This window comes from Colias croceus, chromosome 2 (genome assembly GCF_905220415.1).
Source record: "Colias croceus chromosome 2, ilColCroc2.1".
Lineage (NCBI taxonomy): Eukaryota > Metazoa > Arthropoda > Insecta > Lepidoptera > Pieridae > Colias > Colias croceus.
The window spans coordinates 11726362-11750419 of record NC_059538.1 but is presented as its reverse complement, the minus strand read 5'-3'; the positions used below and the strand labels follow the sequence as shown (position 1 = coordinate 11750419).

The window sequence follows — 24058 nt, the reverse complement described above, 5'->3', positions numbered from 1 at the left end:
TTACATAAATTCTGAATAGATATATCATATTGATTACAACCCATTATGATAGTAAAATAATAATTTTAGTTAAATATTATCTGAATAACATATTTAAAACAAGCCATTATTGCAATAATGTTTTATTGTATTCGGTTACATCCTGAGGGCGAAATGGTGTATTAATTATACGCAAAGGAAATTCGCACATAAACTGATCCTCTTTATTCAATTAGACAAGTTGTCTTTGTTCTCTGCTTTATATCATTTTAACATGAAAATATGTTCCGCTGGCTCCGCCCGCGACTCCGTCCGCGCGGAAAAATTAATAAAAATTGAGATTAAATTTTTTTCTACGTATTTTTCCGGGATAAAAGGTATCCTATTTTATGCCCAGGATAATAAGGTATAATTTTACCAAGTTTCATCGAATCGAACCGTTAGTTTTCACGTGATGTCTTCACATACAGACAGACAAAAATTTTTTTAATCACATATTTGGGTTTGGTATCGATCCAGTAACACCCCCTGGTTTTTTTTTTTAATATTTTCAATGTACAGTATTGACCCTTCTACAGATTTATTATATGTATAGATTGTGTGTGTGATGATATTCGTATTATAATGTTTGTTTTACTATTGATGAAAGAAAAACGTGAAAAAAAGCTAATTTTTATCGAGACAACAATATTTCTTCAGATGATCATTATAATAATGTATTGTGAGAATCAACATACCTAGAGAATTCTTAAAACGATTTTCATGCGTATACTTCAGACCAGCTGTGCTCCGCGGTTTTACCCACATTGCTCCGCTCCCGTTGGCCTTAGCGTGATGATACCTATATAAGTACCTTCCTCAATAAATGAGCTATCTAACGCCGAAATAATTTTTCAAATCGGACCAGTAGTTCCTGAGATTAGCGCGTTAAAACAAACAAACAAACTCTTCAGCCCTATAATATTAGTATTATGTCTGCCAAATAAATTTATTCCACATGTACTTATAATATGGTATAGCCTCAAAGTTATATAGAATGGCTTTTTGCATATGGATAGAACTGGGCTATTTTTTATTCCGGAAAAAGGTCCAAATAGGTTTGGAACGTTTGTCAAAAACTGAGTTACATTTACTGAAACCCAAGGGAATGAAATCGTGAAAAAAGTGACCTTGCCTTTCAATTGTTTAAAGGGATCTATCCTTATGTTTTACGACTTATTTTGCTTCAACAAAGCAATTAATTAGTCGTAAAAAATAAGAATTCACCCCGTTAATGAACTTGAGAATAAATTATATTAGTTAATACTGCTACAAACCAAATACTTTATTATCTAATTAATTAGATATTGATCAAATATCAATTTATATTAAAACAAAAATAACTATTATATTAAATTAATGGGTGTTAATAAATCATTTTTAAGAGCCCTTGTACGATAGTACCTAATGATTTTATTTTTGTTCCTATATTTATTTATTATTCCTTATTCTTTAGTTACATTGAACTCAAACTCAAACATTTATTTATTCAATTAGACTTCTTCGAGGAGCACTTTTGAAACGTCATATTTTTAACATTTACAACCGATTCGGAAAGCAGCTATGGAGAAGAACCGGCAAGAAACTCCATAGTTGCTCTTGAATTGTATATATCTACTGTACAGTACACGTTTTGATCATTATTGTCAGATACAGACAAAACCGCAGTAATTAGTTATATCAAAAACATTTAATAAGTTCACATGAAGCTCAATTCAATAAACTGAACATAAATTTTGTGATTAATGCATTTTATCACGATTTTCACGCAGTTGTTTTAAAAGCTTAATTAATATGAATAGCTGATTGTTTTACGATAATTTATTCATTCTTTACGCAATTATCCATTTTGGAACTGCAGGGGAATTTAATTTTTATCATCATCATTATCAACATAATAATATTAATTACTATTATATCTCTCAAGTGATAATGCTGCTCTGTGTTAGTTTAGAAAATCTGTACCAATATCCAGACAAATACCTATTATAAAACTGAAGAGTTTGTTTGTTTGTTTGCATGAACGCGCTAATCTCAGGAACTACAAGTCTGAATTAAACAATTATCCATTGTTAAATAGTCCATTTAAAGGAAGGCTATTTAGGCATTATATAAAGACTAATAAGAGTGGAGCAACGGGGGTAAAACCGCGGGGCTAGTAAATAAATTATTAATAAATAAATTATCATCATCACCATCACATTGCAGGTATTTCGACCTTCAACAACTTCTATAGGGGTTGAATGAAAAAAATGTATGGCCTTCGTTTTCAACTGGGGGTCGCTACCCTTGGGGCGATGCATTTATTATTTAATAGGGTCGCAGTCTGTTAAACCGAAGCCTACATACAAAATATTTGTGGATAAAGGAATATGTTTCAGTGTACTGCTCAATTTTTCAGTTTGTTTTTACAGTGAATGCAGCTATCCGCCCGAGGCTTCGCTTTGTCTAAAACCTAATAAATTATATACTAAAACCTTCCTCAAGACCTACTATATCTATTAAAAAATCATTTAAGTATACATAGGGACGCACAGATAATGACAGTGACTTTATTTTATTAACCGACTTCAAAAAAAAGGAGGAGGTTATCAATTCGGCCGGTATGTTTTTTTTATGTATGTACACCGATTACTCCGAGGTTTCTGAACCGATTTACGTGATTCTTTTTTTGTTCGATGCGGGATGGTGTCGAATTGGTCCCATAAAAATTTTATTCGGATAGGCCCAGTAGTTTTTATTTTATGAGCATTTTTGCCTGTATTTGTAAATGTTGCAGGTGCAAGTTTGAAGTCGGTTGGTTTTAACGCAGCTGCAGTTATCACTTGTAGTTGTAGTATATAATGACAAGGCGGACTTACCGCGGGCGGAAAACTAGTGAAAGTGACAATGCCCATGTGATATAGATGATTCTCCGCGTAAAAAAGTAGCTATGTCACTCTCTAGCCTAGTGTGATGTGAGTCTCTAGCCTAATGTTATAAAGTCGCTCGGTTACGACGTGAAAGAAATACAAACGAACACACTACCGCATTCAAAATATTGTTAGTAAGGAAAATATTGAGAAAAACTTTGAACATGTCGTATCATAATAGATAATATTATAAACGAGAACATTGATGGATGGATATTACTTTTTTTAAGGCTCCATTGTATTCCGTATCTATTCTGTCTTAGCTCACGAATATTCTGGACTAGCTGCGCCCCGTTTCACCCGTGTGGCTTAGCGTGATGATATTAGCCTATAGCCTTCTTCGATAAATGGGCTATCCAACACTGAAAGAATTTTTTAAATCGGACCAGTAGTTCTTGAGATTGGCGCAATGAAACAAACAAACAAACAGACAAACTCTTCAGCTTTATAATATCAATAATAAAGTATAGTAATTACTCGGGTATAATGTGACTAAAGCCGCAGGCTTTATTTAGTGTTTTATAAAATTATGTATTTTATCAAAAACGTGTCATCAAACTTTTTGGTCTGTGTAGCGCATGTCGCGTGACGCACGATACGTACGATAATTATCGTACAAATACGATAATTTTTAGTTAAATGTCTATAGTGTGAAAAAAAAATTTCACTTTTACCGTGGTTTCATAAAACCACACAACATTTTTTCCTTTGTATGTGTATTTGGATTTTCTTGTATTTTTTTTGAAGTGAAACTTCTTTATCGGGGTTGGACAAAAATTTAGTGTAACGTTTTTGCGTTACGCTGTAGGCGTGACATTTTTGCGTTACGCCGTAGGCGTGACATTTTTGCGTTACGCCGTAGGCGTGACATTTTTGCGTTACGCGCCAACTTTTTCTTATCCCTAAGTTTCACTTCTTACGTGTGTACTCTAGTACACGCACACATTTTTTTTTAATATTTATTTTCTAAGATGTGTTCTGTCTATGTACGCCAATCTGTTCAGTGGTTTATGTACGAAGATAACAGACATACACGCAAACATTATCATTAATATGGATACGTCTAATAAACTTTAATACGATCTAGGACTAACGCCCTTTTCCTCAATTTAGTCCTTAGCCAAACTAAGCTGATACTATGCTAACAAGATAACTTAACGACAGGACATTAACTTGAAGAAGTTAAGTCTGGTACCTAATGCTTAGTTTATTGGGCTGTACATTAAGATATTCGAGTTGAATAACTTAACGCTTCTCCCTTCATAATACATAAGACAATCTATGTAAGTACCTAATAAGAAAATGGTTCGACCAATTCGGATATTTTTAACGCTTTTTAATATTTCTGATTACTCTGTACGCTGCGCCATCTAGTTACAAAATAATCAAACTTATTTATTTAAATTTACACAATTTTTTACCAAAATATGTATTTTATACAGTGTCTCTATTACCTCTTGTATTGATTTGCACTAAACTCATAACATTTTGTACGGTGATCCAAATTTTAATATTACATATTTCATTTGAAACCTAAAGCTTTTTAACCGACTTCAAAAAAAAGGAGGAGGTTATCAATTCGGCCGGTATTTTTTTTTTTTTTTTATGTATGTACACCGATTACTCCGAGGTTTCTGAACCGATTTACGTGATTCTTTTTTTGTTCGATGCGAGATGGTGTCGAATTGGTCCCATAAAAATTTTATTCGGATAGGCCCAGTAGTTTTTATTTTATGAGCATTTTTGTCTGTAGGTATTTGTAAATTTTGCAAGTGCAAGTTTGAAGTCGGTTGTTTTTAACGCAGTTATCACTTGTTATTATACAGACCCTTTTCAATTTGGTCTGATAAATAGTTCTTTGGTATAGTTTAGTTATCGTTAATAATGTGTAGCAGCTAGTTGACTTATGTGGTATCACTAAAGGCTATTTTTTGTAGAAAATTTGAAATAACTACATGAACCATTTTATATATTATACCCTATCCATATTATATTCTACTACGTCTATAAGTACAATATGTCGTTACCACATTTCAATGAGAAATTCGTACGATTTCACGCCTCTGTGTTTTTGGCATGAAATCCTGGGCTGTATATTTGAGTGCTGTATTATATCGATATTTCGGTAAATTATTTCAATAGATTTCAAAGGTCATTATATTTTTAGGGATTGAATGGAATTTCGGAAGAATAATAGCTTGGTATTTTGAATAATCGAGCCAGAAATCTAGCAAGTACTTTTTAGTAGAAATCTATGATGGTGAAAATTGTGTATATAATTGTGCTTTTATTACAGATATTTTTCTTTAATAAATATAATTCTATACACATTTTAAACGTTTATTATGCAAACTTACTAAATAATTAAAATAAATTTTGAATTGCGTTTAAAATGCATACAATATTTATTTTAATTAGTCTATTTAATTTTTAAACATTCTAAAAATCTAATGCAAAAAAAATGTTTTAATTAGGTTTTAATTGAAATGTATTTTAAAATGAATTATCGAATGAAAACCTATTTAGCCATCATTTGGTCAAGGAAATCTTATGGCTACATTATTGGACAAACTATCATTAAAGTACCTACAAAAAAAAGACGAATCAATCTCATCTCATCAAAACTGTTGCAATTGCAATACGAAAAAGATCTCTCAAAAATACGTAGGATAGAGCCTTATGCTATAGCTAATGGGATATATTATGTAGTTATATATAAGTTACATATTATTTAATACTGACATGATTTTAAAAGAGCAACTATGGAGTTTCTTGCCGGTTCTTCTCCATAGATACTGCTTTCCGAATCGGTGGTAAATGTTAAAAATACTTATGTAATGACGATTCGAAAGTGCTACTAAAAGTAGTCTAATTGAATAAATAAATGTTTGAGTTTGAACTAGAAAATAAGGAGATCAGTAGGTTTCACAATTTTATCTACAGCGAACAAGCACACTACAACATCTTATACGCAATTCGGGAATGTGATAGAGATAATCAACAACACTGCCAACTTTCATCAATTTTAATTCCTTTGCCTGTAAATAGGTATATTAGTAGGATAGTACCTGCAAAAACCCTGGCACGTTTCATGAAAATTCCTTCAACATAATACATACAAACTGTATAACTAGTAGGATGTTTATATACAACCCTGGTTAAAACGTGCTTTGCTATCACCACATTTCTAGCAAAGGCTTAAATAGCAGAAGAGCTAGAATGGTGTCAACTGTAGTCCCCACAAAACACGAAATACTGCTTCATTTGCATGTATATGAGACGCCATGTATGACGTCTGGGTCCACATTATTCATGGGCTTGAATTATTTCGACTCACTACGTAATAGGAGATCTAAATGGTGCTATTTCTTATTTAATGTGGGGACAATTAGGGCATGTGATGGAGCGAGCAGTATATGTGTGATAATATTATATTGCAGTGTCCTTATATGATAATATATTCTAGAATTGTTGGAAGCTTTATAGTTTTAGTTCATGTTGTTATAATGAGTGTTCTATGTAAATTTATTCCAACGTTAACTGTCCTTATATTTTAGTAGGTTATGTAATAGACGAACCTAGAACGAACATTCTGGAACTAAAACTCTGTTAATAATTGCGTTTCAGCCACTACACACAGCTTAATAAAGTGTAACTAATAAACATACGTTTTATAATTACATTTTTAACACGAAGACTAGAAATGATTTATATAATAACACGTAATGTCAGTTTCATTATTTAATTGAAAATGCTATTTATTGTTCCAATAACAAAATGTTCATAAAAATACATTTATTCAAGCACAATAAATTTGTCGTAAAATTTCCCAGTTGTAAAAATCGTAATATTCCGCTGCAGAGATACTGAAATTTCACCCACAAAACTTGTGAATGCAGAAAAATAATAGCCCTAGAAATCTATCAACAATGCCAAAGTACGAACAGAATGAAGCTATTTCACGAATCAAAATACTAAGTGAATGCGAAAGTAGGTTAAACTCAAACATTTTAAGTAATAGCTACTCTGCCTGATGTTTGTTTTGCTTGAAGATATTTTGAGTGGGCTACTGTTACTTTTGAATTGGATCACTGTTTTTTTGTCAGTGTAATTTTTTCACTGCTACTTTTTTCCCTGTTATTTTTTGTCACTGCTATTTTTCACTGTTATTTCTATTCGCTGTTATTTTTGTATCATTGTTATTTTTTATCACTGATAATAATCAAAGGACGTATACGCTTTGTTATTTTCTGAAATTGACGAATACAGCGTAGAGTTGACAAATCGGTTTAACTTTGGGGTTTTAAAATGAAACTTGAGCTGTATGTGTGAATTGTGAATATGCATTTAGATGGATGGATACTCTGGGTCCAAAAAAGGTGTTTTTGTTAAAGCTATGTATTAATTAATTGTATGTACCATGTTAAAGCCATTTTTTATACCTACATACTATAATCACACATAAGCTAGATAAATATTACCTAGCTTTTACCATAATTTCGTATAATGGGAAAACCGCGTGAAGAAAATACCTTAAAATAAATGGTCCATACAGTCCGTGAATAGAATTTTTAAAATAAATACAATTTTAAAAGTATATTTCATAAATCGAATAGAAAAAAAAATCGAAAAACGTTTATCAAAAAGCCTGTATATGCGAACGGTTATTTACCGGCCGCTTTCAAATATCGAAGTGAATTCAAATTTCGATATAACATAATCCGAGGCAATGGCTCAACTTTTTACAGCCAAAAATCCAGCGGAAAAGCCATCGTCGAGATAGATTTGAAGCGTATTCAAGCGCTTGATTTGATATATTGTTTATTTCACCGCAGTTCAGAATTTCATTGGATGAAAGCGTGGTTCTATAATATTACTGTTTTTGACGATACTTCTGCAAATGAAATAGGTATATTGTTTTTCTAGCCGGAGGCAGCGCTTTTGCTGTTTCGCTGCGAAACGTTTTATTTGCGATATAAGTATTTTTGAAATATGTAGGTATCCTAAATATTTGAACGGACAGTACCTGTTCGTATTTTAAGTTTTATCACGTGGTCTTTTTTGTTGTTTGTCTCCAAATCTAGGGAAATTTTGTTTTACTCTGCATTAAAATCGGCATCCGTTTTTAAAATGTGTTAAATTTTAGTAATTTAGAACATTAAGGAATATCATCATTAAATCTATACATATAATAAATCTGTAGAAGGGTCAATTCTGTACATTGAAAATATTGAAAAAATAAATAGCAGGGGGTGTTACTGGATCGATACCAAACCCAAATATGTGATTAAAAAATTTTTTGTCTGTCTGTCTGTCTGTCTGTCTGTCTGTATGTGAAGGCATCACGTGAAAACTAGCGGTTCGATTTCGATGAAACTTGGTATAATTATACCTTATTATCCTGGGCGTAAAATAGGATACTTTTTATCCTGGAAAAATACGTAGAAAAAAATTAATCTTAATTTTTCAGTATTATCCATAGACGTTGTTCCGTAGAACCGCGAACACACGTTGCGTATTATTATAGGCCTAGCCGTATTTGGGAATTGGGTCCAATAGATATTTATAAGATGTTATTGACAGAGGTACTCAAAATGGAGAAATAACCATCCGCGCGAAGACCGACATCCGAGCGGACGGAGTCGCGGGCGTAAGCTAGTCTATACTAATATTATTAAGCTGAAGAGTTTGTTTGTCTGAACGCGCTAATCTCGGGAACTACTGGTCCGATTTGAAAAATTATTTCGGTGTTAGATAGCCCATTTATCGAGAAAGGCTGATTATGATCAAGCTGAGACCAACAGGAGCGGAGCAATGCGGGTGAAAACGCGGGGAACAGCTAGTTCGTTTATAAATATTAAAGAGAATTGATTAAATCCATCATCAAATTCGTTACAATAATTCTAGGAAGCATTATCTTGTATCAAAATAATCCGTAGAATTATACACATTAAATGTAATTTTACAGGCTTCTGATATCATGCATTATTTATAACTCCGAAGAATTGAGGCAACATTGTTTGAAAAATTAACAAATTGGACTTTTGAAAGGTCTCGCAAATTATTAAGTGTTCATTTTTCAGATTATTTGTTATTTCTCGTTTTATAAAAACGTTTTAATGAATATTATTTTAATGATAATGCTCGGAGTGAAGTTCTTTTGTGTTTAACAATGTTTCGTTCTAATAATTCGCATTGTTTTATTTCAATTGGTACATTTCTGAAGTATTATATTTTATTGTTAGCTCAGCATTCGAACAGACCTACATAACATCTCTTTTATATTTAAGAAACTATTTAGACCTTTTTTTATCAAGATACGATACCACACTCCATAGATACATATAAGTCTACAGTACATTTTTTATTGTGGCATTTACCATCTTCTTTCTGTATTTCTAAAGACAATTTTTTTTTATCTCGATAAAATTTGTCTTTTAAGATATATACATATACATTTTATTAATTTAATAATACTCCATATTTAAAACTATGTGCACGATATACAAAATGTGCCGACGCTATAGAAACTGGCTGATTACATAATTGCACTAGCAAACATAGTTTTCTAAGAAGCCAAGTAAATTATAAATGTCTAACTTTAATTTACCTGTAAGGAACACTGCTCTGGGTTGAGCTTACGTTAAGCAATGGATGAAGTTAAACTGAAGTTAGTATGTTACATGTCTAGAAGTAACAATTGACTTTACCTACAACCAAAGTCTTTTACATGTGTCCAGAACACTACAAAGTATATGAAGTGAACCAAAGTCTTTGTTACAGTTGGCCCGACGCTCCAAGCAAAGTATCCAGTGGTCATCTTCATACATGGGGAATCTTTTGAGTGGAATTCTGGGAATGTGTACGATGGATCTGTCCTGGCGAGTTACGCGGGTGTCGTGGTTATCACTATCAATTATCGACTTGGGATTTTAGGTGAGTTTGTGTGTGTGAGTGATTGTATTTAGTTGCGAGTGTGAGTGTGTATAATTATTGTGAGTGTATGTGTGTGAATGTGTGTTACATATATTTGTTGTAGAAATGTGAGTTTGTGTGTGGGTTCGAGTGTGAGTGTGAATAATATATTTGTTTATCAATGGGCTATTTTATTAATCCAGATCATGGAAAATTCGTAACGCTTAGGAAATTCTACTTCAGAGAAAATAAGTTACAATTTTAAGCAAAAAATTACGCATTTCTTCATTGTAATTTTTAGTTTTCAGAAAAAGCATATTGATAGATCGTGTATCAGTCGTATGGTGTGTACATTTTTTTACTTTGTGACTAGATGTTGGTCTATGCTTATTTATTCATAATATATATCTTTAATGTACTTAATATAATCTCGTCCAAGCCTATGAATACGAAAGCCATTAGTCAATTTGCACTGTATTAACACAGAATTAATTAGGCGACTCAATTAATATTCAACATGCTTAATTTGATCCAATGGAATATAAAATAATGACAGTACTTTATCTTTGGGATTATGTACATTTTGAGAAATGTTTCTTTTAAGATTTTTGTATTTGAATTGATATCTTAATTAATAAAGTTGTATTCTTGTGGTGAACGATCTACATATTATATAAATTTCATAACTGTTTTAATATTCATTCTGGCTATAGACACCTACCTACCTATAGGTGATTGACTTTAAGCCAAGTTTTTCTTTTAAGTCAAAAAATTATTGGAAACCTCGAAGACCTCTCAGTTGTATATCATATTAGTAATTTACGAAACTATCAGAAGTTATAATAATAAATATAAAGATTTATTATCGAATTTTTAAAAACATTTTAATCTGAAAACCATTTAAACATACTTTGTAAGTCGATTTATTCAATGTATTAAAAAAATTCATCCCAAGTTTTAACCTCCACGGAGACTTGTTCGCTCAAGAATAATCAAAACGACAAGTTAATGTTAATAAATCTGGCTTTTAGAACGCTGCAAAGTTTAAAGTTTTATAAATATCAATCTCACCCCAAGGAACAAAGTCGTTTAAAACTTAAAAGTTACCGGAATTTCTCGTTTGCCAAGGATACAAAATAAACATCAATCATCTCAAACGTGTGACGAATTTAATTCTATAATAAAAACTTGCAAGAAATAAATCACTTTATTACTTTTTCTCTACAGCCAGTAATTAAAATTGCACACAACGGCGATTAAAAGCAAATTGTTTCCTCGAATAATTTGGAAACAATATTTGTGCATTGTTATTCCGAGCCTATAAATCAGAGTATGAAAAAGTATTTTACTCCAATTTATTGTCAACGTTGTATCGTGAAATTTAAATGTTCCCACGCTTAAGCACTTCGAGCGTGAAATACGTTTTTAAAACGATATAATATTGTACACATGCAGAGAACATTGTCGCATTTTGTAGTTACTCCAAACTCCACTTGGAGCGTCCAATATGCATACCTATGTGAAAATGTCGCCATAATGAATTCATTAAAATTTAAACGACCCGACGTCAGACGAAAATGTATCGTACGTGTTACGTGTTATAGCACAATTTCCAGCCGCGAACGAAATTAACTTAACATTGAAAAGCGCTACAAGAAATGTTTAATTAAGCAAAGTGAAACGTGACGAAGCTATCGCTCGAGAGCTGCGCATAATTAGATTGAAGCCTGAAGAAAAATAAAACTACGTAACGTCCTATAAATTGTCTCAGTACCGTGAATCGTTTGTAACTCGATGTTAAATGTGCAATAGAGCCTCATCCATTTAAAAGAGGAAATGTTTCGATAAAATCTCCTAAGTGAAAATTTTCCTCGTGGGTAATTTATTTTACTCCAAGACGGGTAGGTTTTATTACTTTAAAGATAAAGGTCGGGATCATTTCCCACAAGATCGTCTTTTATATCATATTCATGCTCATAATGTAGCAGCAAGTTCTTAGCTAGGACTAGCGATTCAAAGAATTATTGCAAATAAAACTGAAGGCAAGGAAAATGTATTTTTCATATACCACGTTCACAAATAATTATTTGCGTCTGCGTTAATCAAAACAAATGTTTCATTGTTGTCACGGCGTTTGATATATGATTGTATTATTTTAGGCGACGGAAAAACTGGAAGGGAAATAAATTGTTTTTCAATTCAATTATTATTTTGACCCGAACGTTGAATACGTTTGATTATGAATTTATGAAAAATTGCATAAAAGCGGATTGAATACATCCATCGAATATCAAATCGAAAGCCTTTTCTTTGACAATTAGATTCAAAGTCACGGTGAATAGAATATTCATATTAACAATTTTCTACAGGTTTCCTCAACGCAAACCCAATACCTCATCTCAAAGCAAGAGTAGCGAACTATGGACTTATGGACCAAATAGCAGCACTTCATTGGGTTCAACAGAACATTGCTCTGTTTGGAGGCGACCCGGGGAACGTTACTATGCTTGGACATGGTTCCGGAGCAGCCTGTATTAACTTCCTAATGATTTCTCCGACCGTAATGCCTGGTAAAACTTTCTATATTCAAATCTGTAATGACATTTCCTTTCATCAAGATGCTCAGCTTCTAAATTAAAATATAAATTTGCTTCAACAAGTCAATTTAAATTGTAAAATTGCTATACCATATTTAGGCTTGCGAGAAATGTCAAACGTAAGAAGAGAGAATTTATTTTTATTTTTAACTAGTTAGCGCCGTGTGAAAAATAACTAAATCGAAATTTCTTTGCAATTCTCGCGCTTTAAAAAAGGTTTAGCTCGAGTTTAACGTGTGATATTTTATGCGAAAAACGTGAAGGATCTTTAGTAGGTGCTTGTAAAAACGTTAGGTGTAAGATAATACTATCCATAATTTTGCAGGTCTTTTCCATCGAGCAATTTTACTATCTGGATCAGCGTTAAGCTCGTGGGCGTTAGTAGAAGACCCTGTTAACTATTCCGTTCAGCTCGCCAAGCAATCCAACTGCACTCTCCCTGAAGACATAGTCAAGGATCATGAACTAATAGTGGACTGCCTCCGAGAAGTACCTCTCCAAGAACTTATGTCCGCTGAAATCAATACGCCCAGTTACTTGACCGCATTCGGCCCTTCAGTCGACGGTGTGGTTGTCAAAACGGACTACGCGAAGGAATTACTCACATTTTTCATACCGAACGATCTTCAAGGCTTCACGAGCGTATCCGGGGTGAACAATTTCAAGGCGGACAAAAGGAGCGGAGATAGGATTTTCGGGATAAGGGGCGGACAGAATAAATATGATCTGCTATTCGGAGTTGTAACGAGCGAGGCACTTTGGAAATTTTCAGCTCAGGACATTCAGAACGGTTTCGAGGGCGAGAGGAGGGACAAAATAATACGGTGAGTGTGTTTGTACAGCGGATTGTTTGCGCGTCTTGTTAGCATGTTTCGTTGCGAATAAGAAAACATTTTCGTCCCGTGATTTTAAACGGCGTTGTATTTATTTGTCTCTGTTATAATATGAATTCTTATTTTATGCAAAGGCAGTCATATTTCTTAATAGTATTATGAAATACTTTCTAGCTTTCGATATTCCAAATTGAAACTTTATCAGATAGCGTTTCGATTGACCTATTTCTCTAAACGTGTCAATAACATGAATGTAAATGCAAGACCATATTTTTATGAGACACATTTCTCTGAATATCTTGTTTGCGTTCGAGAGAGTATTAAAAAGTTCCACAATAGAAACTTCTTCATAAACATATTTTTCAGGACCTACGTGAGGAATGCTTACACATATCACTTGAGCGAGATCTTCTTCACCATCGTCAATGAATACACTGATTGGGAGCGGACCGTTCAGGTAAGGTTTCTTTTATGTTTTCTTATTATGAGATATAATAAATCTTTACCAGCGCAATCAGCTCTTGTCATATTGTTGACCGAAAGTTATCTATCGATTTTCGATTACCTCTGTACGTGATTGGGGAATAAAGTAACCTGGAATTTGAGGAGATTTTTCGTTTGGACATTATAATATGTGATTCAAATGATTGATGAGTGCCTCCAAGGAATTACGGTACTAATGGGCCTTTTTCATACGTTTTCTTTTGAATTCTTTTGCTTAGACGTGAAAATTATATTCATGTTCAAAATCTATTTATATTGTAGCCTGTAAAATATGTATTTACATGAATATGCCTAATCACACCCACTTCAAAGTTATGACTTATTTCCCAAAGCTAATATCAGATCCCAAACTCGAAATAAAACGCGAATTTGAATTGAAATTATTTATTCTCTCAGCCAACACCATTAGCTGAAGCCTCGCAAAAAATCGTTAAACTCAAGACGAAGACAAATCGAAAATTGATTCAATCTAAACGACCCAACTGATACAAATTTGCCTCGTCTCTATATTGGAAACTCGGAACAATAGTCATTTGGCACGGATCTAAATTTCTGAGCCGAAGTCATCGTGCAGTTGAAATTCAGCTAAATCGCTATTGACATCTTTCCATTGAAAATTGAAACTTATGTGCTAATTAACTAGGTCGGTTTCAGAATTCGGTATTTCATTAGTTTCAAGTTCATCGATTATTAACTAGAACTCTATAGTTTGATTATGAATACTGTGGAAGTTTGGAATAGAACTATTGTTACTTTTGCTACGTTATGTTCGCGCACTTGTATCGATATTTCAAAGGCTGTAACTTCTACGTGCTATTAAGAATATATTATAAGTTTCTCTTCTACTCTTCAGACTTCTCTATTGTTCAAATCTTATGCTAGCTTGTAAAAATGTTTGAACTGAATATTACTTAGTAATTACACAACTAAATACAGAGCGAACAACTTTGCGAAGCTTTGCATTTTGCATTTTTACATGAATCTATTTTGGGGTTTATTACTAAATTAAAAAGAAGATAAGTTTTTTATACTTCCATATTTAGATGAAATTAACTGCCAGTTACATTTCTGAGTATTTTTTGTTTTGAAATTACGACTAAGAAAAGATTTTAGACTTTCTATTTTCAGGTAATGGATCCAATATTACTATTTTTTGTAGCTTCCTACCTAAGACTTTGCCTATCTCAGTTAAGACTTTGCCTATCTCAGTTTTTAGTATAAGTTTCGTTTGATGTCATAAAGCAGTAATGTTTCCAGTGTTGGATAGTGATGGCGCTAGACGACTGATATAGCTCTGTCGTTTTTTCACACTAGAAGTAATGCTGCTTCATGCATGGTAACCCCCCGTTGTGAAAATGTTGGCAGTACAAAAAAGTTACAGTATTGGGTGTTTAAAGTAAATTAAAATAAAATTCTCGTGTCAATGTTAGTTACCGAAATGACTGGAGCGATTCTCATGAAATTTTGTGTGCCAATCTCTATTTTTCATACCCTTCAGGCCTAAGTGATAAGAGTAAGGCAGAACGTTTGCCGGGGCAGCTAGTAATAATCAATATTTGTCAACAGCATCCCATAAACACGAGAGACGCAGCAGTATTAGCTATATCAGATGCGCAGTACGTAGCACCTTTGGTACAGACTGGAGATTTTCTGTCCGTCGCTAAGAGTTCACCGGATTCTGGGCCTAATGCGTTCTTCTATGTGTTCGACTATCAGACTAAGGATGGGGATTATCCTCAGGTATTTATGCGTTTTTTATTGAAGTGAAACTTCTTTATCGGGGTTGGAAAAAAATTTAGTGTAACATTTTTTCGTTCCACGTGACATTTTTCCGTTACGCGCCATCTTTTCTTATCCCTACCACGCGTGATTCGACGTATTTCTGTTAAAGTAAAAATAAGGTTATAAAGAAGTTTCACTTCTAACGTGTGTACACTAGTACACGCACACTTTTTTTAATTTATTAAAGTTTTATATTAACTGTAGTCAGATTATAACTATTATTGTGAGTGTTTTTGTGAAAGTAAGTATAAATACTTAATTAAGAATGTATGTATTTGATGTGGTTAAAATAAAAACGTAATGATATCGAGTGATCATTGCAGAAAGTTACTTAATTCTAATTTACCTTGTTTCTTAGTATGATGAATTTTGAGTAAGATTTGTGTTTTAGATCTTGAGACTAAACAAACAATTAAATTTAATAAGGGTTGCTAGCCGTTGAATAGAATAAAATGTATAATGTGTAAAATTATTTTGATTATATTTTCTTTTCTGTGATTGCGTATTGAAATACTCAATAAATATCGCATAAATCTACACTAATATTATAAAGAGGAAAACTTTGTTTGTTTGTTTGTTTGTAATGAATAGGCTCATAAACTATGGAACCAATTTTAAAAATTCTTCCACCATTCGAAAGATACATTATCCACGAGTAATATAGGCTATATTTTATCACGCTAAGACCAACAGGAGCGGAGCCACGCGGGTGAAACCGCGCAACACAGCTAGTATATTTATATAATAAATACATATTTATATCTAATATATATTATATAGGCGAAAGTTTGTATGGATGTATGGATGTTTGTTACTCTTTCACGAAAAAACTACTGAACCGATTACAATGAAATTTAGCACACATGTAGAGGGTAACTTGGATTAACACATAGGATAGTTTTTATCCCGGAAGTCCGACGGGAACGGGAACTATGCGGGTTTTCCTTTTCAAACGCGAGCGAAGCCGCGGGCGGAAATCTAGTATAATATACATTAGTTGTTTGATCTTAACAAACCGTTATTACCTAATTAGTTTGAGCTTTATTCAATTATTTTTTAAACTTCATTGAACAAAATTTTCGTCTTTGAAAATAAAGTTTATTGCTCTTAATATCTTGTCTAAGTTTTAGTGATTTAATTTATATCAAACTTTAATAATTATAATAAGTTATTAATCTCTTTGACTGTTTAAGATACTATTAATAACTTTGTCCAATTTTAGTATTGTTTTTCTTTGATATAGATTTTTAATTGTTTTAACGAAGTTTTGTTCTCAACCCTTTCGTGATGGTTACCTTTACCAATCAATGTCTTTGACAGTTTTTACAGTTATGTAGCGTTGTTATTTTTTTATTGTTTCTGACAATTTAACAGTGTAGGTACATGTTAAATGCCTTCTTATATATTATTTAACATATGTACATTGACAATCTTTAAGCTAATCACATCGGTTTAAATCCATTCTCATATAGAAATCATAATTTAAAAATAACTCAATATACCAAAATGTAACATTCTATTCGTAATTATAATTATACTAGCTGTGCTCCGTTTCACCCGCGTGGCTCCGCTCCTGTTGGTCTTAGCGTGATGATAAATTATAGTCTATAGCCTTCCTCGATGAATGTGCTATCTAACACGGAAATAATTTTTCATATCAGACCAGTAGTTCCTGAGATAACCGCGTTCATACAAACAAACAAATAAACTCTTCAGCTTTATAATATTAGTATAGATACAGTTTTTGTTCTAACAATACATATTTGTTTCAGCGTATGGGTTCAGTGCACGGGGAAGAACTGCCCTATTTATTCGGGGCACCTTTCGTAGACGGTTTGGGGCACTTTCCCAAAAACTACACCAAGTCTGAAGTGGCCTTGTCTGAAGCGTTCATACTGTATATGGCGAACTTTATTAGAACTGGGTAAGTGTGATATTGCCTTGGCAGGATTTTGTTTAGTTTTGTTAACTGACTTGAAGAATACGGGTAGTCGGCATGTGTATATAATATTATGTGTTATTAATGGAATTACTACTGTTGCTGTATATTATTATGATGTACATTTTTATGTATGTATAACAATAATATGTATGTCTATTTATACCACCAAACTTTTATGACATTGTTTTTATCTTATGTTCAATATTAAAATATTAAAAGTTCCATAGCTTAATGGATACAGGCCAAAAATTGTAGGTTACTTTCTTTACATTGACTTCACTGACTGTATTTTTATGAATCCAAGAGTAAATGAAATCTAAATATACACCAACAGCCCGTCAATTCACGAAATGTCAACTTATAGAAACATTTATAAAATAACGAGGGTAACATTATCACGATTCCTTTTCAATAATTTTCTACAATAAATAAATAGTAAATAAAAGCACCGCTAACCAGACTGTCCGCCATTTTCTCTGAAACAAAGAAATCCCCTTTATTAATATGGCGTCGTGAAATATGACGTCTTTTGAAGATTGTATTTATTGATATTAAATTTTATAGACGCCGTTAAATAAAGTTAAAGTGAAGGAAAGAGAATAAAGGTTGTGTTATGATGCAGGGTGTACCTATTGCATTTTTATTGTTTTAACCGACTGCGCGATGGAAGGTAATGTTCGTATATAATAAGTAAATACCTATTATTAAATAGTAAACGTATGTACTTGTTCCTACTTGTGATTTTTTTGTAAAAAGCAAAGAAGGTTATAATTTTGTTTATTGAAATTTAAAGAAGGCAGTTAAAATCAAACTACTTAATATAATATTATAAAATATGCAAAAGTTTGTGAGGATGGATGTATGTGTATGTATGTATGTTTGTTAATCTTTCACTCAAATACTACTGAACCGATTACAATAAAATTTAGCACACATATATGTATAGGGCAACTTGGATTAACACATAGGCTAGGTTAAATCCCGCAAACTCCACGGAAACGGGAACTACGCGGGTTTTTCTTTGAAAACGCGGGTGAAGCTGCGGGCGGACAGCTAGTGGAAAATCATTTCAAAATGCACGTTGTCAAGCCAGTTTTGAAACCGATTTAAAATCCTACAAAACTTTTATAAACCATGGCAATTTATTCTTCTAATTTATACAATACTAGATGTCCGTTTTCAAAGAAAAACCCCCATAGTTCCCGTTCCCGTGGGATTTCCGGGATAAAACCTAGGTATCCTATGCGTTAATCCGAGTTACCCTCTTATCTAATTCGCTTAACGTCTCGTTTCTTATCTAATAATATCTTTTATAGTGATAAGTATGTTGTATGCGTCTGTTTGAAATATAAATTTGTTGTAAAAAGTTACTTAAAAAAATGTAACGGACAGTATTTTAAGACTAGACTTTTCTTCCGCTGCTTCGCCCGCATTTTCAAAGAAAAACCCGCATAGTTCCCGTTTCCGTGGGATTTCCGGGATAAAACCTATCCTATGTGTTAATCCAAAGTACCCTCTATATGTGTGCTAATTTTCATTTTCATTGCAATCGGTTCAGTAGTATTTGCGTGAAAGAGTAACAAACACACACACACACACACACATCCTCACAAACTTTCACATTTATAATATTACTAGGAAACACAATATCTTGTTAATAAGAATTAGAAGCCAAAGAATTAAACCTATAGGTTTACAATTTATTGTCTAACATTCGACCTGACCTGAATGTAAGGGTTTACCACATTCCATTCATAATTATTCTAACCTCTATTATGTATAACATACGGTCTATATTCCCTTGTAATACACCTCGTAATAGGATCTTTGGTTATCGGATTTTTATGCTTTATATTATTTCTTGTTTGTATTTAGTCGCATTATAGGGCAAATGGTTTTATTGGATTATATATTTGAATATTAAACGTATTTGAATATTAACGGCAACAATATAGGGGTTTACACTAATTAAGAGACTTTTATACAGAATTTTCAAGATAAAAATACAATTCAACAACTCGTGTTGTAAGTAAAAATATCTTGTTGTTAAAATTAATTTATTTACCCCTATCTGTAAGGCAATAAAAAAATTTACAAATTTTATACGACTACGAAATAATACTACGAATTACTATTAGAAAAATTGTGCAGTCCCAATTATAATACAGTTTCAAACCCTATTGAAAACCTAAAACCAGCAAAAATTCATCTCAAAATCTATACAAATATTATAAAGAGGAAAGGTTTGATTTTTTGTTTGTTTGTTTGTATGAATTGAATAGGCTCCGAAACTACTTGGCAGATTTGAAAAATTCTTTCACCATTCGAAAGCTACATTATCCACGAGTAACATAGGCTAGGTTTTATCCCTGAAATCCCACGGGAACGGGAACTATGCGGGTTTTTCTTTGAAAACGCGGGCGAAGCCGCGGGCGGAAAGCTAGTATTTTATAAATTCAACAACCCTATCAACTCAATCTTATCTCACCACATGCTCTGACCTCAATCCCACAGCAAGCATTTATACTGACCAGCAGTTTTACACAACTGTTGCATAAAGATTCAAAATGGCCGCCCATATATTCTTGGAAATGCTGTCTCAGTATTTGACGCGGAAATAAGTTTCGGAGATATTTGTGACTTTATGTAACTGTTTAAAGTGCAAAACCACTTTAAATTGTGACACTAAGTATATTTCTTAGTGCAAATGTAGGTTTCATGAGCTTTTACAAGCTTTTTAATAACTTGCAATGTTTGTATGTTCGGATGAAAACTTGTAACTCAATTTTGAAGCTGCTGAATTTTTCGATTTAGCTGGGTTTTGGATGACATTATGCATGTTGTATCTTTGTGACGTCATTCTAAATCCAATATGGCAGTATATCCAAAATGGCGGACCAATTATTTATTTACGAAACGTCATTAATTTTTCGTGTTTAGAACCTAATATATTTTTGCCATTAATGTTATTTTTTGGTATTTAAATGGCCGCCCATATATTCTTGGAAATTCTGTCTCAGTATTTGACGCGGAAATAAGTTTCGGAGATATTTGTGACTTTATGTAACGAGTTAAAGTGCTTTTAGTGACACTGAGGATATTTCTTAGTGCATAATGAGCGAAACATTTTCATAAGTTTGAGGGTTTATAAAATATGAAGCTTAAAGCTGCAGGCAACGTAAATCATTTTGCGTGCTAGAATTTAAGACATTTTTATCTCATGGAATTACTAATTTATAACATTTGAAAAGCTTTCCATAAACCACAGGATATTTAAAACATGCATAAATACAGAAAATTAAACAAAAGGGAAATAAACGTGCTTACCATGTTACCCATAGGCGGCCTTATAACTTTTAAGCGATTTCTGCCAGGCAATTGCCAATACTGAATATTTTAGGAGTAAATTAATTACCTAATATAATTTGGTTATTATAACGAACAAGTATATCAAACAATAACTTTATTAAATCAGATATATCTGATCCCATTCTTAATTTTATTGCATTAACTTCAATGTGTTTTTCCTAGAAACCCCAATGAGCTTCAACGTCAAGAATCAGTGCTGCCGATATCGAGAGAAAGGAACAAATACAAGAGCATTGTTTGGGATGAATACGACACGCTGCATCAGAAGTACTTGGAAATAGGTGAGTTTGTATTATAGCATAAAATTAACAATAAAACTTCCTATTAAAGTTTCTAATGCAGGGTCCTTATTATTTTCAAATTATATGGATTGAACTAGGTACCTGTAGTTATAATATAGTTATCTTTTCATTTATTAACTTTGTTATTCTTTGTGTTTTATCTTGCCTTACCTTAACGTATAAATTTATACCTTACGTTAACGTGATTGAGCTTTTGCCCCGGTTCTCTGGAAGGGATAACTGCTTAGTGATAAGACCGCCACGTACACTAGACTGTTTTTTTGTATATTATAATACCTAGTACTGTTAATACAACTTTACTCTTACAGTAATTGTATTACCGAGTTTAATAAATAAGCTATAACAGAATTTTCTTGACAGGAATGAAACCACGCATGAAGAACCACTACCGAGCGCACCAACTTTCAGTCTGGCTCCGCTTGATCCCAGAGATCCACCGCGCTGGTATGAAAGACGTCGTCGCCAAACACAATCTCTTCCGTAACCACAACGACCCAGAACTATACGACGGTCTAGTTCGACCCGATCCCCTCACACGCGCGAACTATTACGACCCTACCCTAGAACTATATAGAAAATCCTTCAACGTGACCCTAGATATACCATCAACTACTATGGATACATACGTAACTACGTGTATAAGTTTCATGTCGGCTAGACCCGGTTCCCCCGTTACTCAGAGTCAACCGAACAATTCGCAGACTCAAGATGTTTCCAATTTGGAAGTGGCTAGTTACACTGCGTATTCCACCGCTCTAAGTGTAACAATCGCAATTGGTTGTTCGCTACTAATCTTAAACGTGCTAATCTTCGCAGGAGTATACTACCAAAGGGATAAAACTAGGTTGCAAGTGAAAGCGCTGCAACAGCAAAAGCGAAACCATAATTCAACATTCGATAGTGTTTCCAAACATCCCCATTATTTTGTTGGACATTCGCAGAGTTCCAGCACAATAGTTGATATAGACCATCAAGATAAAAACGCGATTATTGCTATGACGAATCGCGTGCCACACTTCACCAATCAAAATTGTCCAAACGTTTGTCACACGGGGATACAAATGTCGAATTTACAACAGAAATCCAGTCCTAATCGTGGACAATGTACGACCTTGCCCAGGAAAGTAGGTTTCAGCTACCAAAACCAAATTTGCAATGCGTCAAGTTGTATGACATTGCCGAAGAATGCCACGTTCATGAGCAGTGGAAATCTACCAGATGTTCAAGCCCAAACAGGTCAATCCCAAACTTCTGGTAATGGTTCAATCCCACCATCTTCCCCACCCCCACATTTCTCCCAAAAGTCCAGAGTCCCACAAGCCGCCATGTCCGAAATGAACGTATGAGAAATGGAAGATATTTACAATTATGTGTAAAGTGCGTAGAGATAGTGGTCACTGATATACATAGTTGTAAATATCGCTAATCGAATGTACATACACAGACATTTTATCGTTCATAGTTTGAGGGATCTTCACAATGGGCAGTGTTGGGCGAGTACAGGCAATCACGATAGTGGCTTAAATGTCTATGATCCGTCATTGTAGGTGTTTATTCATAATCGTCACAGTGGCGGCAAATATTAACCATTTGTTGGGCTAACGCTGCCCTGTCTATAATCAGCCGTCAACGTAGATTATCCGTAATCAACGTAATGGCGTCAAACATAGACCATTTGTTGGGCCAACGCTGCCCATTGTGTAGAGGGCTCATAACGTTTTTGATTGTACATAATTCCATTATGAATGGGTTTAAAGTTTAGACCTCACTCGGAACGGAACTCCAATACATCTTAGGTTGGCGTCATTTAAAATGGCGTCGTTGTAAATAATTTAGAACTTAAAGACTGTATGTAAAATTTAATGTAAAGTACGGTACTTGTATAATATGTCTTAATTCGAAGAGAATAAGTCTCGAAATCGTTTACTTAATTGCCAAATTAAGTGTATAAAATAGGATTTATGGCTATGTACTCATAATTTTAACGTTCTCATCCGACTTTAATGTTTGAATGTAACGATCTTGTGTGTTTTACGGATTATTTATTTGTGTTTGTGTTTGAGATGTGTAAACTTTTGTGTACTTTCATGTTGTTGGATAAGAGCCCTTTCAGAATATCCAGGGACGGATAACTTCCTTTTTAATATGCTTTTCGTTTACGATCAGGCAATATCTTTGCTTCAAAAAAAATGTGTGCGTGTACTAGGGTAGACACGTAAGAAGTGAAACTTCTTTATGACCTTATTTTTCAACAAATAATTTAATATATGCAACTTTACAGAAATACGTCGAATCACGCATGATAGGGATAAGAAAAAGATGGCGTGTAACGGAAAAATGTCACGCGTAACGAAAAAATGTTACACTAAATTTTTTTCCAACCCCGTTAAAGAAGTTTCACTTCAATAAATTTTGTATAGATATTGAGTGATTTTGTATAGTATTGATATTACATAATAATAAAATCGGATTTGGCACTGTTTTTTATTTTATCTATAGTCGCATTTATGTTCAAAACTTCACCAAGCAATGAATAATTCATAATATTCAATATTCATTCATTCATTCATTCATTCATAATTTCTCGTTATAAATATTTTTATTGAATATTTGAATAAATTTAATAATTGCTCGATCGTGAACGAATCGTTGTTATATTTTATTCGCTTCGTCTGAAGAGGCCTTTATCGTGAAATGTTTCTTTCTGTATAACATAATAACTAACCATTATGGAATCTTATGAGAGTATCAAGTAAAGATTAAGACATAATAAAGTTCATGACAAATGTAAACTTGTTTTCTTTTTACCTAAAACATTACTTACATAATACCTACTAATAATCCAAACCTCAAGTTACAAGTTCATGAATAGATATTTTGTATG

At 33.1% G+C, this 24058-nt stretch overlaps 1 protein-coding gene across 1 annotated transcript in view; it reads left to right on the top strand.

Annotated features, from left to right (window-relative positions):
- Positions 1–23482, top strand: part of LOC123702339 (neuroligin-4, Y-linked-like) — a 60304-nt gene extending 36822 nt beyond the window's left edge. Inside the window, exons 4-11 of the mRNA XM_045650061.1 lie at positions 9714–9866; positions 12215–12415; positions 12768–13266; positions 13642–13732; positions 15346–15519; positions 17334–17485; positions 21035–21153; positions 21535–23482. Of these exons, the coding sequence (XP_045506017.1) occupies positions 9714–9866; positions 12215–12415; positions 12768–13266; positions 13642–13732; positions 15346–15519; positions 17334–17485; positions 21035–21153; positions 21535–22520 (2375 nt within the window). The 3' untranslated portion in view covers positions 22521–23482. The remainder of the gene's footprint in view (positions 1–9713; positions 9867–12214; positions 12416–12767; positions 13267–13641; positions 13733–15345; positions 15520–17333; positions 17486–21034; positions 21154–21534) is intronic.
- The last annotated feature ends 576 nt before the right edge of the window (positions 23483–24058 follow it).